General features: G+C 40.2%; 1 protein-coding gene across 1 annotated transcript in view; it reads right to left on the bottom strand.

Moving 5' to 3' along the window:
* Positions 1-5615, bottom strand: part of col7a1 (collagen, type VII, alpha 1) — an 89169-nt gene extending 83554 nt beyond the window's left edge. Inside the window, exons 1-3 of the mRNA XM_062998143.1 lie at positions 5552-5615; positions 2374-2554; positions 1175-1331 (exon numbers count right to left, since the gene is read on the bottom strand). Of these exons, the coding sequence (XP_062854213.1) occupies positions 1175-1331; positions 2374-2554; positions 5552-5615 (402 nt within the window). The remainder of the gene's footprint in view (positions 1-1174; positions 1332-2373; positions 2555-5551) is intronic.
* Positions 5616-14494: the final 8879 nt, after the last annotated feature.

The following is a 14494-nucleotide window of genomic DNA, read 5'->3' as shown; positions in this document are numbered from 1 at the left end:
TTTCGGTTCCTTTGAGATGAGCTCGGGCCCAGTGAAATTTTTCTGCATAGAATTGATATATGACTTTCTTTGTGCATGATCAAGTTTCATGATAGAATTAACTACAGATACTTTTTTTAATTACATCTTACAAAATGCCCCAACTTTTTGATCAAGTGGTTGTTTGTTTATTAGGATTTTAACGTCATGCTTTACACTTTGGTTACATTCCTGACAGGAACGGTAGATACTCTAGGTTCAACAATTAACACAAGGTTATATCGAACACAGTCATGGACACTTAGTATCTCCAATTTACCTCACTTGCATGTCTTTGGACTGTGGGAGGAAACCGGAGCACCCGGAGTAAACCCACACAGACACGGGGAGAACATGCAAACTCCACACAGAAAGGACCTGGACTGCCCCACCTGGGGACCATGACCTTCTTGCTGTGAGGCGACAGTGCTACCCACTTAGCCACCGTGCCGCCCTTTTGATCAAGCGTAATGAGCCCAAGAACGAAATGTTTGGTCATCATACACAGTGCCATGTTTGGCAAAATCCAAACACAGCATACCTCCACAAGCACATCATACTGACTAGCAAGCATGGTGATCATTTAGGTTTGTTTTGCGGCCATAGGAAACATGCAGTCATTAGGACAATCGTAAACTTCAAAGAAAATGTGAGGCCTTCAACATAACCAAATCAACACTTGAATGGCTAAAGAAATAAAATCAAGGTGTTGGAAATGTCAAGTTAACGTCCAGATCACTGAGATGCTGTGGAGTGATCTTTAAGAGAGCTGTGCATAAATAAATAGCCGCAAACATCAATGAACTAAAAGAAGTGTGGGCTGAAATTTCTTTAAAATGAAGAGAGAGAAACTCCAAGAAAGAGTCAGCTTAAATTATTGTAGGTGTAATTATTGTCTCCCACCTGCTTTCTGTATGTTATTTACTAATATTGGAATATAATGAAATCTGTATTTTTGGATGTTGTTTAGCACTTGTGTTCTTGTCCATACTGGGAGAATCACATAATGAGACAACATAATACATTTCTGTTGCCATGAAAAAGTGCTGCTCTATTTATTATGAATCTGCTTTAATCTCCCAATGATTACACGTTATTATGAGCTTAAAACACGACACATTTTAACACTCAAGCCAAACAAACACAATGTACTCACCTTGGGCACATCTCTGGTAGTGCTGGGACTGAAGAAGTTTTCTGCAATGTATTTAAGGCCAGCTCCAGTGCGAGTATTTCCTCCTTTATAGTTGATGTTCTGGATAGCATTTAACAGGTCTGTGCCATTCACGTATGTAGTAAAGGTAAATTCCACCCTGAGAATGGGTATAAACATTTACAAGAGGAGCTAGGCAACAACCACACAACAGCCCACCTACTTAGATAATCCTGCACATCTCCAGCACAATCTGGTAAATCCCCTGCTTAAAAACACCTGCTTTCACCTGCTGGTAATTACTAGGTTTAAAGGTGTGATAAAACTCCAGCCTCTGTAGTAAACCTAAAGCAAAAATAAAAATACAACTTGTACTAAGGTAGACACCCTTCTGTTTAATCCCCATTTACTGTAAAATGCACTGCAGTTGGGCGGCATGGTGGTGCAGTGGGAGGTGCTGCTGCCTCACAATAAAAAGGGCTTGGGTTTGATTTCCCAGCCTGGTGGTCAGGGTCCTGTCTGTGTGGAGTTTGCATATTCTCCCTGTGTCTGTAGGTTTCATCCCACAGGTCCAAAGACATGCTGTCACACACCCTACGTGTGAGTATGTGTTTGATGGACCTTTCCTGGGTGTCACCTGCATTCCGCCCAACTAATCGGACCCACTGACTAGGATAAAGAAGTGATACAACAGACAATAAATGAATTAATAATATTTGCACTGCAATCCTATGATGGGCATAATCAGTGATTAGAAAATATACGATCAGTTAGTGATAAAAAAAAAAAAGCAGTCAAATGTTCTAGTTGAGAATAGTTAAAAAATGCATATAAAAAATAAATGGGCACAAGGCAGATATTCTCTCAAGACAACGCATTAGTATATAATTAGGGCATCACTTGCTTATTCACTTATTTAATCTCATTTACACCAAGAAAAAAAATTACAATAACAATAACAATCTAACCTGACTTTGTGATGTGGAGAAAATCATAGTACTCTAAGAGACGCTAATTCTACTTAAAATGTATTTCCTCAACAGGTGTACTACATTTTGCAATATATATAATGTAACATTTTGCAAATGTATATAGTAGCAATCTGTAATATTCATCCCCTTCAAGAGGATTAAATACAATAAAGTGAATAATATAGTATTTTATTTAATAATACCATGTCATTACATACATTACATACACACCTTGCTGTGTCGCTGTACTGCACTGCTCCAAAACGAATGCCAGATGTTCCCACTGCTTTGGAGAAGGGTCTGACAATCCCTGCCATGAAGTCCTTCACCAAGACAAAGTTGGTACGTCCGATGCTGGATGACCCATCCACAAGGAACACAATATCCGCCACAACAACGTTATTACATTGACCTGCATTTGAAGAGAAGTTTCAACCCTCGTCTTTAGCAATTCAGTTATTTAAAGACGTAGAAATAGACAGGAAACACTGGAAATTACATTGCTAACTTAAATGTTTCTTTTGTTATTTACCAATTAATAAATTGTTAAGTTTCCTGTTGGTCACACTTATACCATCCTTTTACAGCTTGTGTTTTTAGATGTATGTAGAAGCAAGGCACATGTCAGTTCAGCACAATATTATTAATCAATTTACATGTATTCAGGTGGAAAGAATGAATTACATTTACTCACGTTACTTGAGTAATTGAGTAGTTTTATGGTGTACTTGTACTTTTTAAAGTAGATTTTACAACCAGTAATTTTACTTTTACTTAAATATGTTTTGTATTAAGAATTGTAATTCGCTACGTTTTAAATGACATCCGTTACTGAGTAAAAAAATAAAGGAGCTGTAATCTGGGTATAGAGTAGGGGGGGAAGGGCGATTTTTAAAAGTTTTGTCTTACATCTTGAAGGTTTTCTTTGTGTCATTTAGTGAAAGTCACAACACCTGTAACCTTTACTTGTGTTGAGTTATGAGATTTGCAGTATGACTGTTGTTTGGTATTTGTTGGTGATGAAAAGAAGGCTGATCTATAGAATCCACAATTAATGCCAACTTCAGTGGTTATACAGTTTGAAAGAGTTTTATGGGATGGTCTGTACTAAAATGACACATTACACATCCCTAAATGTTTTAAATGTTGTATCAACATGTTTTTTTCTATTATATTTTAATTAAAAACAACTATTGTGAGATTTATATCCACTTTATATCCACTGTTTGCATTACACAGAAGAGACACCCTCTCCTGTTAAAAAAGTAACTAAGTAACGTTTACTCTGAGTAAATTTTAAATGAGTTACTTTTTACTTGAGTAGATTTTTAGACTACTAACTTTACTCGTACTTAAGTAAAAATTCACTAAAGTAATAGTACTCTTTCCACCTCTGCATGTATTATACAGTAGATTATTGGCCAATTAGATTTCAACAGACATTACTTTTTGACAGTCCCAAAAGTTTCAATTTGTCATTGCCTTGTTCATAATACATCTAGGTGGCAAACATATGTAGGGTTTTTATTTTTTAAATAATGAGTTTCCCGTAAAACAGTCCCTATTAATACACAAGTGAGTCTTTATTCACCTTTTACAGATGACAAGAGACTTAACTGTTTGAACTGCCAGGGAAGTTAATTTTACCACCTGGGCTTCTACTACCAGATTCCACCAGCTGGTTACATGTACTAGACTGTTTAATAATCTGAATTATTTTAGTGTATGAACTATGCTAAACAGCTGTTACTCTGCAACATCACTGTAAGTGACTGCAAAAATCTGACCAGCTTGCAGAGGTTGATGCTTTTGCAAATATGAAGGAAAGGTTGGTTGCTAAGAGAAGGCAGCAAGGTGTTACTTCACCTTAGGATAAGATTCCTTAAGATAAGATTTCTGAAGATAAGATTCCTTTATTGAGCCCCATGGGGGAAATTCCTACCTTTCCTATCAATAACACTGAGAATACTAATTGTTGCAGTTTTGCAGTTGCAGTCTTGCTTGATATGAGATTTTAACCTGTGGTCACTGTTGTCTCACTTCTCTACATATTGTGCCTTACATTTTATGGATGTGTGCTTACACTATGAATCCCTGCTGTTTTTGCATGTGCACCTAGATTTTGCCACCTAGATGACACCTGCTGTTGTCTTGCTAAAACAGCCATGAAATTCCCAGGAAAAGACATCACATACACCAATCAGCCATAACATTAAAACCACCTCCTTCTATCTACACTCACTGTCCATTTTATCAGCTCCACTTACCATATAGAAGCACTTTGTAGTTGTACAATTACTGACTGTAGTCCATCTATTTCTCCACATACCTTTTTAGCCTGCTTTTGACCTGTTCTTCAATGGTCAGGACCCCAGAAGACCACTACAGAGCAGGTATTATTTAGGTGGTGAATCATTCTTAGCACTGCAGTGACACTGACATGGTGGTGGTGTGTTAGTGTGTGTTGTGCTGGTATGAGTGGATCAGACAAAGCAGCGCTGCTAAAGTTTTTAAATACCGTGTCCACTCACTGTCCACTCTATTAGACACTCCTACCTACCTAGTTGGTCCACCTTGTAGATGTAAAGTCAGAGACGATCGCTCATCTATTGCTGCTGTTTGAGTTGGTCATCTTCTAGACCTTCATCAGTGGTCACAGGACGCTGCCCACGGGGCGATGTTGGCTGGATATTTTTGGTTGGTGGACTATTCTCAGTCCAGCAGTAACAGTGAGGTGTTTAAAAACTCCATCAGTGCTGCTGTGTCTGATCCACTCATACCAGCACAACACACACTAACACACCACCACCATGTCAGTGTCACTGCAGTGCTGAGAATGATCCACCACCCAAATAATACCTTCTCTGTGGTGATCCTGTGGGGGTCCTGACCATTGAAGAACAGGTCAAAAGCAGGCTAAAAAGGTATGTAGAGAAATAGATGGACTACTGTCAGTAATTGTAGAACTACAAAGTGCTTCTATATGGTAAGTGGAGCTGATAAAATGGACAGTGAGTGTAGAAACAAGGAGGTGGTTTTAATGTTATGGCTGATCTGTGTATGTACATACATGTGGTGGCAATGGCATTCACAGACTGAGATTTCTCCAGATTCCCTAAATCTTTTCACAATTGTATGTATGGTAGATGGTAAAAGACATTATTTGCAATCTAGATTTTAGAAATGTTCTGTTTTAACTGACTGACAATTCTCTTGGCACAAAGTAGTGAGCCAGAACCCATCTTAGCTTGCAAAGACTGAGCCATTGGTGGATCCTCTTTTTATACATAAACATGATTCCTAAAATTTCTTAGTAACTAGATATTGAGCCTAACATTGTGTAACCAGGCCATTGCAAATGTTAGAAGCTTTGCTCAATTCTCTACAGATGACTTTTGCAAATCATTACCTTGAGCTGTAGATGTGTATGGGAAGGACAGCAACACAGCAACCACCAATGTCCGGTGCCACATGTTCTCTCTAAACAAAACAAAAAATGCCACACACACTCAAACATTAGTCATCTCACGTTACATGTAATAACAATCAGCAATCAGCAACAGTCTAACCTATGAACTGTATCCTTTCTATAAACACAAATGACAAGAATTGAGACTTTTAACTGAAGTATATAAAACCGAGTGTCAGGATGAGACACTGAGCACAGTTATTAGCACTGTATGTCTAACTACAAAACCAACAAAGCTTTGAGCCAAAGTTTATTTTCAAAGTAAGCATTGACTAATGCATAAAACATATATGTGCAGTTATACATGTTTGTGCACAGCAATATTAACAATACACTCTCTCTTTAGCTTTAGTTTTGCATATACGATGAAAATATCCATATTAGATTCTTAGTAGAATATACAAATAATGCACAGTAGTTTGTAAAACAGAACTGACATGTGATCAGTGTTAAAAAGGTGCTCGAGAGGCACAGCACTCGGGTGGTCTATTACGCTAGCTGAACTTTTATGGGTCAGCTTGGTTCTGGTCAGTTTAAAACTGTGTTTATAAGAATGGCTTGTTTCACACATACACCGATCAGCCATAACATTAAAACCACCTCCTTGTTTCTACACTCACTGTCCATTTTATCAGCTCCACTTACCATATAGAAGCACTTTGTAGTTTTACAATTACTGACTGTAGTCCATCAGTTTCTCTGCATGCTTTGTTAGCCCCCTTTCATGCTGTTCTTCAATGGTCAGGACCCCCACAGGACCACTACAGAGCAGGTATTGTTTGGGTGGTGGATCATTCTCAGCACTGCAGTGACACTGACATGGTGGTGGTGTGTTAGTGTGTGTTGTGCTGGTATGAGTGGATAAGACACAGCAGCGCTGCTGGAGTTTTTAAACACCTCACTGTCACTGCTGGACTGAGAATAGTCCACCAACCAAAAATATCCAGCCAACATCGCCCTGTGGGCAGCGTCCTGTGACCACTGATGAAGGTCTAGAAGATGACCAACTCAAACAGCAGCAATAGATGAGCGATCGTCTCTGACTTTACATCTGCAAGGTGAACCAACTAGGTAGGAGTGTCTAATAGAGTGGATAGTGAGTGGACACGGTATTTAAAAACTCCAGCAGCACTGCTTTGTCTGATCCATTCATACCAGCACAACACACACTAACACACCACCCCCATGTCAGTGTCACTGCAGTGCTGAGAATGATCTACCACCTAAATAATACCTGCTCTGTGGTGGTCCTGTGGGGTGGGGGTCCTGACCATTGAAGAACAGAGTGAAAGCAGGTTAAAAAGGTATGTAGAGAAACAGATGGACTACAGTCAGTGATTGTAGAACTACAGAATGCTTTTATATGGTAAGTGGAGCTGATCAAATGGACAGTGAGTGTAGAAACAAGGAGGTGGTCATAATGTTATGCCTAATCGGTGTATGTTCATAACATTTTGTAATCAACCCTGACGAGAAGTATAATGAGTAACTGTAAGAGTCCCAATGGCTCTCCTGTCTGGAAAAAGAACTCAAACTCTTTAATCTTTGTTTTCTGTAGGCAAAAAGTCTGAATTGGTCTGAACTGTTTAATTTGGTTTTATGTGACTAAATTCCCCCAAGGGAACCAAGAAGTCTAAGCATGTACCAACGTCTTCAAAACACAGCAACCTAAATCCCACAAAAATACATTCTACCCCACAAAACCCAACATTTTTTACATTTATAAATCTGGCGGATAGTTTTATCCAAAGTAAATTACAACTGAAACAAGAGACAATCTAAACAACTGAGGGTTTAGACCCTTGTTCAAGGGTTCAGCAGGGGCAGGATCCTAGTTATTGTAACACCACAGTTACCAGTATTATTTTGCTTATTTTACAGAGACCCACTTAGCTTTGTCTACTTCTTAGGCAAATACAAAACATGCAGAGACTGTTGTCAGCTCCACATCAGTTAATATGAACAAATAACCCATGCAAAGAGTTATAACACAACAAATATTCAAACTCAAGTTACTGGCAAATGCGTAACAAAAACATGATCTTAAAGAGCGTGGCATCCCTCACTGTGTTTCTGACAAGATATGACATGAGTAATCGTGTGTGTGTGTGTGTGTGTGTGTGTGTGCGTGTGTGTGTGTGTGGAAAGAGGTATGGAACATTTATAGGTGTGATCAATCCCAAAATACAACAAAGTGGTATGTACATGATGATCTATTACTCAAATATACTAATATATACTAATATATAATTACTGAAATCATAAATACATACATTACTGATGGCTTTATGTAACAAATGTTTTTGCTCTATCTATTAAGAAGAGTGATATGAAATACATTACCTTCAACAGCCAACAATAACACTTTTAGTCTATTATTTGAGAAAGGCATTTAAAACGATTTAGCATGGCCTAAACACTTGAGCTGAAACATTTTTTTCTGCAACTCTTTTATCTTGAACTCTGATCATAACATGGGCAAATTAAAGTCAAGTCAATACTTTTAATAAGCCTAGATATTTCTAAAGCAGAAAAATACAAGTGATAAATCTTTTCTTTTTTTTCTAGAATGAAGTGAATTGTAATTGTATGAGTATTTTTATCCACATAAATACGAAGTTTGTGTATTCTTCATTTATTCTGCTTTTGCTTAAAACGACTTGGATTAGTCTTGTGTTCTACAACAGCGGTCCCCAACCTTTTTTGCACCACGGACCGGTTTCATATAAGATATAATTTGACAAACCGGTGGGGGCGGGAGGATTTAAAATAGAAAAACTATAGAATGGAAATTCGGTGGGAACCCTGAGCTTTTTTCGCTGCAACGAGACGCTGCTCACACCTAGTGGTGATTAGAGACACTAACACCCCAAGAGTATTGGAAATTTAATTGCTCTTGTAGCGATTTCTAATTATTTATTCTTTCTGTGCGGCCCAGTAATAAATGACCCACTGACTGGTACTGGTCTGCGGCTTGGTGGTTGGGGACAACTGTACTACAAGTTCTCTAGGATTTGTTTCATTTTGAGGTGCTCAGTGACTTCCACTGACCGTGGAATTTATCTCTATATATTTTCTATGTAATTCTTCCTTGCATGCCATACTTTAAGGTGGGATTTAACATGCAACAAGAGTTTTAGTCAACTAAAAGTACACCCTCTGGCGCACTTGCAGGCAAACCTTTGCTCTGTTGGACCAACCTCCAAACATTATTACCGCCTAGATCAGAAGTTTCCAACCGACAGGAAATTAGACATTTAATACTGGGCCACACAAGGTGAGGCAGTGAGGACTTTAGGCTTTCTGTGCAAATAAATCAAATGTATAACCAACCATTCTATGAAACAATATAAACCACACATGAGATACTGTTGATGTAGTGATGGTATATTCAGAGAGGTGGGCCCACACACATATAGATCTATTCCATGCATCATTGGCACCTACTCTACCTTCCCTTTCCCTCACTTCACTGCTTACACATCAGTGTATCAAAGACATGGGCTGCAGTAAGACAGTTATTTATCTTACAATATCAATGTAATTATTTAGCAAAAAAGAGATTAAGTGCAGCCCAGTACATACTATATAAGATATACACAAAAGGAATTTAAGGCCTATAGTTGGCTGGATTGATGAATGGATGGATAGACAGATGGCTGGACAGACAGAGAAACAGACAGATGGACAGAAAGACAGACAGACAGATAGATTTACATTTACATTTTCAGCATTTAGCAGACGCTCTTATCCAGAGCGACTTACAGAAGTGCTTCCATAGTGAACATTTCATTCCTTAAGTTTAGATAGACAACAGTCGAAGAACACAACTCTGCTAAAACCTGTTAGAACCAAAGTGCCTTTTTTTTTTTTTTTTTTTTGAAATGGAAAAGATTGGAATAAAGTGTTAGTAAATAAGTACAAATCAGCCTAAGTGTTTAGTAAAAAGGTGTGTTTTTAATCGTTTTTTAAAGACAGCAAGAGACTCAGCTGTTCGGACAGACAGAGGAAGTTCGTTCCACCATTTGGGCGCTAGAACAGAGAACAGCCTTGATGCTTGTCTTCCTTTAGTCCTGGATGGGGGCTCAAGTCGAGCTAGACTAGAGGCTCGGAGGTTGCGTGGTACAGAGCGGGGTTTGATTAGACCCCGAAGGTAGCTTGGGGCTGGTCCATTTTTGGCTTTGTAGGCGAGCGTCAGTGTTTTAAACTGAATGCGTGCAGCTACAGGAAGCCAGTGAAGAGAACGCAGCAGTGGGGTGATGTGGCAGTGTTTAGGTTGGTTAAAGACCAGACGTGCAGCTGCATTTTAAATGAGCTGTAAGGGTTTAATCGTGGACATGGGAGCTCCTGCCAGGAGGGAGTTGCAGTAGTCCAACCGAGAGATTACAAGTGATTGCACCAGAATCTGGGTAGCTTCTCTGGAGAGAAATGGCCGAATCTTCCTGATGTTGTACAGGAGGAACCGGCACGATCTCGTCATGTTGGCTATATAAGGAGAGAAGGTCAGCTGGTTATCCAGGACAACACCAAGACTTCTTACCTTATCAGATGGTCTAATCTGGAAGTCATCCAGAGAAATGACTAGGTCCTGGGTTGGAGACAGATCTCCAGGAATGAGCAACATCTCTGTCTTGCTGGGATTAAGTTTTAGATGATGAGCTGACATCCATTGTGAGATATCTCGCAGACATGCTGAGATGCGAGCTGAGACTTGCGTGTCTGAAGAAGGAAATGACAGAACAAGCTGAGTGTCATCTGCATAGGAGTGGTAGGAGAAGCCATGGGAGGCTATGACCTTACCCAGAGAGCGGGTGTAGATAGAGAAGAGAAGTGGGCCAAGTACAGAGCCCTGAGGAACACCGGTTGAGAGAGTGCATGGGGTAGATATGGATCCCCTCCATGACACTTGGTAGGAGCGCCCTTCCAGGTAGGAGGCCATCCATTGCCATGCTGAACCTGTTACTCCAAGGTTGGAGAGAGTGGTCAGGAGAATGCCGTGATTCACTGTGTCGAAGGCTGCAGAAAGGTCAAGAAGAATAAGAACAGATGACAGTTTGGCTGCTTTGGCTGCATGAAGCTTCTCAGTAACAGCTACAAGTGCTGTTTCTGTAGAATGTGCTGCCTTGAAGCCAGACTGGTACGGATCGTGGAGGTCATTCTGAGTGAGAAAGGCAGATAGTTGGTTATAGACAGCACGTTTAAGAATTTTGGATAGAAAAGAGAGGAGTGAGACAGGTCTGTAGTTGTTAATGTCTATAGTGTCTAGTGTAGGTTTCTTAAGAAGGGGAATGACCTGAGCCTTCTTAAAAGCAGTAGGGACAACACCTGATGTCAGGGAGTTGTTGATGATGGGTGTGATGAAGGGGATTAGGTCCTGCGAGAGGTCTTTGAGGATGGTGGATGGTATAGGGTCGAGTGTGCATGTAGTGGGATTGCTGGATGAGAGGAGCTGTGTAACCTCATCCATGGTGAGTGGGGTGAAGCTGGTGAGTGTGTTGGTGGGTTGAGGGTCAGTTGAAAGTGGGTCAGTCGGAGACAAGGATTGATTGATTTTGTCGATCTTGTCCTGAAAGAATGTTGCAAAGTCAGTAGCAGTGAGAGAGGCAGAAGGGGGAGGAGGAGGAGATAGATAGGACAGGCAGATAGATAGGGCAGGTAGGCAGATAGATAGGTAGATGGACTGACCCAAATTCTGAAAAATCATATTTATATTTTATAAAATGAAATGCCCAGATAAAATAAGAAAGAGCATCTAGTGTAAAAACTGTGCCATTTCAGGTATGTTTACCAGAATGTTTCACCATGTCTCCCCCTAAATAAATAGGAGCAACTAAAAGAAAACAGAAAATAAAAAAATCAGATGACAATTGTTGACCTGCATAACAAGTCCTAACGGTTAATTAAGGCCAAACAAGTTTTAAGACATTACTACTGGGAAGGTATCCAAACTATTGCAAATGCCACAAAAACATTCCAATTTGTTATATAACTGCACTCCCTGAAATGTTCATAAAAAAGCCATATAAGGTCAGAATAAGAACAGACAAAATAGTAACAGAGGACATCTGATCTAAAATATGAGTGAAATTACTTTATGAGCATGTCTTCAACACTAAGAAGAAATGTGAAAGGAAGAACTTGTGATGTTGTTCTGCCATTATACAAACTGTTGTACAATGACCCTTAGAATCGAACACTGAAGAAAAATAAATGAAGTAGAAAAATCAGAAAAGAGGGCAGAGTAGATCCAGCGGATTCAATTACACGCAAACAAATAGAGCAGGGGGTGTTGGTAATGTTTTGCTAAATAATAGTGCAGCTAAAAATGGAAACTACAAAACAACTGTCAAATAAATTAGGTGCTTTTTGCACATAAAAATAACCCACAATAAGATTTCTGCTGCCCCAAAGATGCAAAACAGTCTGTTAAAACAGCAAGACATAAAACAGATGATTTCCTACAGCTTCTAAAGGGAGTGGACATTTCCTTTCCTGTCAAAGTGCATCTGTCAGACAGATTTCTATGAATTAGCATGTAAGTAATGTCTGAGTAAGCAAGTGAGTGAATGAAGAACTGAGAAGAACTCCACAACAGACACAAACAAATAAAGCATGCAGAATATGCACAACTGCACAGCATTTTTAAAACAAAGAACCACAAGAGGAAGTAGAGAAGCCAGAGCGAGTGAATACAGATGCTCTAAGTAACACACATTCATTCTGTGTAACAGTCATTTGCCCTACTTATCCATTAGGAGTAAACTGATCGTAAACATATATGAACAACACATAGAAAGAATATCCTTGATATGGTAAGGGTCAGAGTGGTGGTGCAGCTGTTCTAGTGATCAGTCACTGAGCACTCACCAGGCTGTGCAGATTTATATTGACATTTGGTGCATTTAGAAGACACTTTTATCCAAAGCGACAATTGCAATTATGACTGAATACATTTCAAGCAATTGAGGGTTAAGGGCCTTGGTCAGGGGCCAAACAGTGGCAACTTGGTGGTGGTAGGCTTCAACTGGCAACTTTCTGATAGCTGGTCCAGTATTTTAACCGCTGAGCTACTACTGCCTTAGAAAAAATGTAGAGTAGTCAATCATCATACTAGTATAAACTGGAAATATAAAATGCCCAGAGGAAACCCAAAAGAAAAACTCTAATTTTTTCATCTCTTTTATAATTACTTCCTGAAGCACTTTATAGGTCTACACACTACAGCAAACATGTATAAACAGGTCTAACTTACATAGGTAAACCTTCTGTTGTATTTATATATACACCAATCAGTCATAACATTAAAACCACCTCCTTGTTTCTACACTCACTGTCCATTTTATCAGCTCCACTTACCATATAGAAGCACTTTGTAGTTCTACAATTACTGACTGTAGTCCATCAGTTTCTCTGCATGCTTTGTTATCCCCCTTCTATGCTGTTCTTTAATGGTCAGGACCCCCACAGGACCACTACAGAGCAGGTATTATTTAGGTGGTGGATCATTCTCAGCACTGCAGTGACACTGACATGGTGGTGGTGTGTTAGTGTGTGTTGTGCTGGTATGAGTGGATCAGACACAGCAGTGCTGCTGGAGTTTTTAAACACCTCACTGTCACTGCCGGATTGAGAATAGTCCACCAACCAAAAATATCCAGCCAACAGCGCCCCATAGGCAGCATCCTTTGACCACTGATATAGGTCGAGAAGATGACCAACAGCAATAGATGAGCGATCTTCTCTGACTTTACATCTACAAGGTGGACCAACTACAGGGGTTGGACAATGAAACTGAAACACCTGGTTTTAGACCACAATAATTTATTAGTATGGTGTAGGGCCTCCTTTTGCGGCCAATACAGCGTCAATTCGTCTTGGAAATGACATATACAAGTCCTGCACAGTGGTCAGAGGGATTTTAAGCCATTCTTCTTGCAGGATAGTGGCCAGGTCACTACGTGATGCTGGTGGAGGAAAACGTTTCCTGACTCGCTTCTCCAAAACACCCCAAAGTGGCTCAATAATATTTAGATCTGGTGACTGTGCAGGCCATGGGAGATGTTCAACTTCACTTTCATGTTCATCAAACCAATCTTTCACCAGTCTTGCTGTGTGTATTGGTGCATTGTCATCCTGATACACGGCACCGCCTTCAGGATACAATGTTTGAACCATTGGATGCACATGGTCCTCCAGAATGGTTCGGTAGTCCTTGGCAGTGACGCGCCCATCTAGCACAAGTATTGGGCCAAGGGAATGCCATGATATGGCAGCCCAATCCATCACTGATCCACCCCCATGCTTCACTCTTGGCATGCAACAGTCTGGGTGGTACGCTTCTTTGGGGCTTCTCCACACCGTAACTCTCCCGGATGTGGGGAAAACAGTAAAGGTGGACTCATCAGAGAACAATACATGTTTCACATTGTCCACAGCCCAAGATTTGCGCTCCTTGCACCATTGAAACCGACGTTTGGCATTGGCACGAGTGACCAAAGGTTTGGCTATAGCAGCCCGGCCGTGTATATCGACCCTGTGGAGCTCCCGACGGACAGTTCTGGTGGAAACAGGAGAGTTGAGGTGCACATTTAATTCTGCCGTGATTTGGGCAGCCGTGGTTTTATGTTTTTTGGATACAATCCGGGTTAGCACCCGAACATCCCTTTCAGACAGCTTCCTCTTGCGTCCACAGTTAATCCTGTTGGATGTGGTTTGTCCTTCTTGGTGGTATGCTGACATTACCCTGGATACCGTGGCTCTTGATACATCACAAAAACTTGCTGTCTTGGTCACAGATGCGCCAGCAAGACGTGCACCAACAATTTGTCCTCTTTTGAACTCTGGTATGTCACCCATAATGTTGTGTGCATTGCAATATTTACC

The sequence above is a fragment of the Trichomycterus rosablanca genome, chromosome 6 (assembly GCF_030014385.1).
Source record: "Trichomycterus rosablanca isolate fTriRos1 chromosome 6, fTriRos1.hap1, whole genome shotgun sequence".
NCBI lineage: Eukaryota > Metazoa > Chordata > Actinopteri > Siluriformes > Trichomycteridae > Trichomycterus > Trichomycterus rosablanca.
The sequence above is the reverse complement of the archived record's forward strand: the minus strand, read 5'-3'. Positions and strand labels throughout refer to the sequence as shown.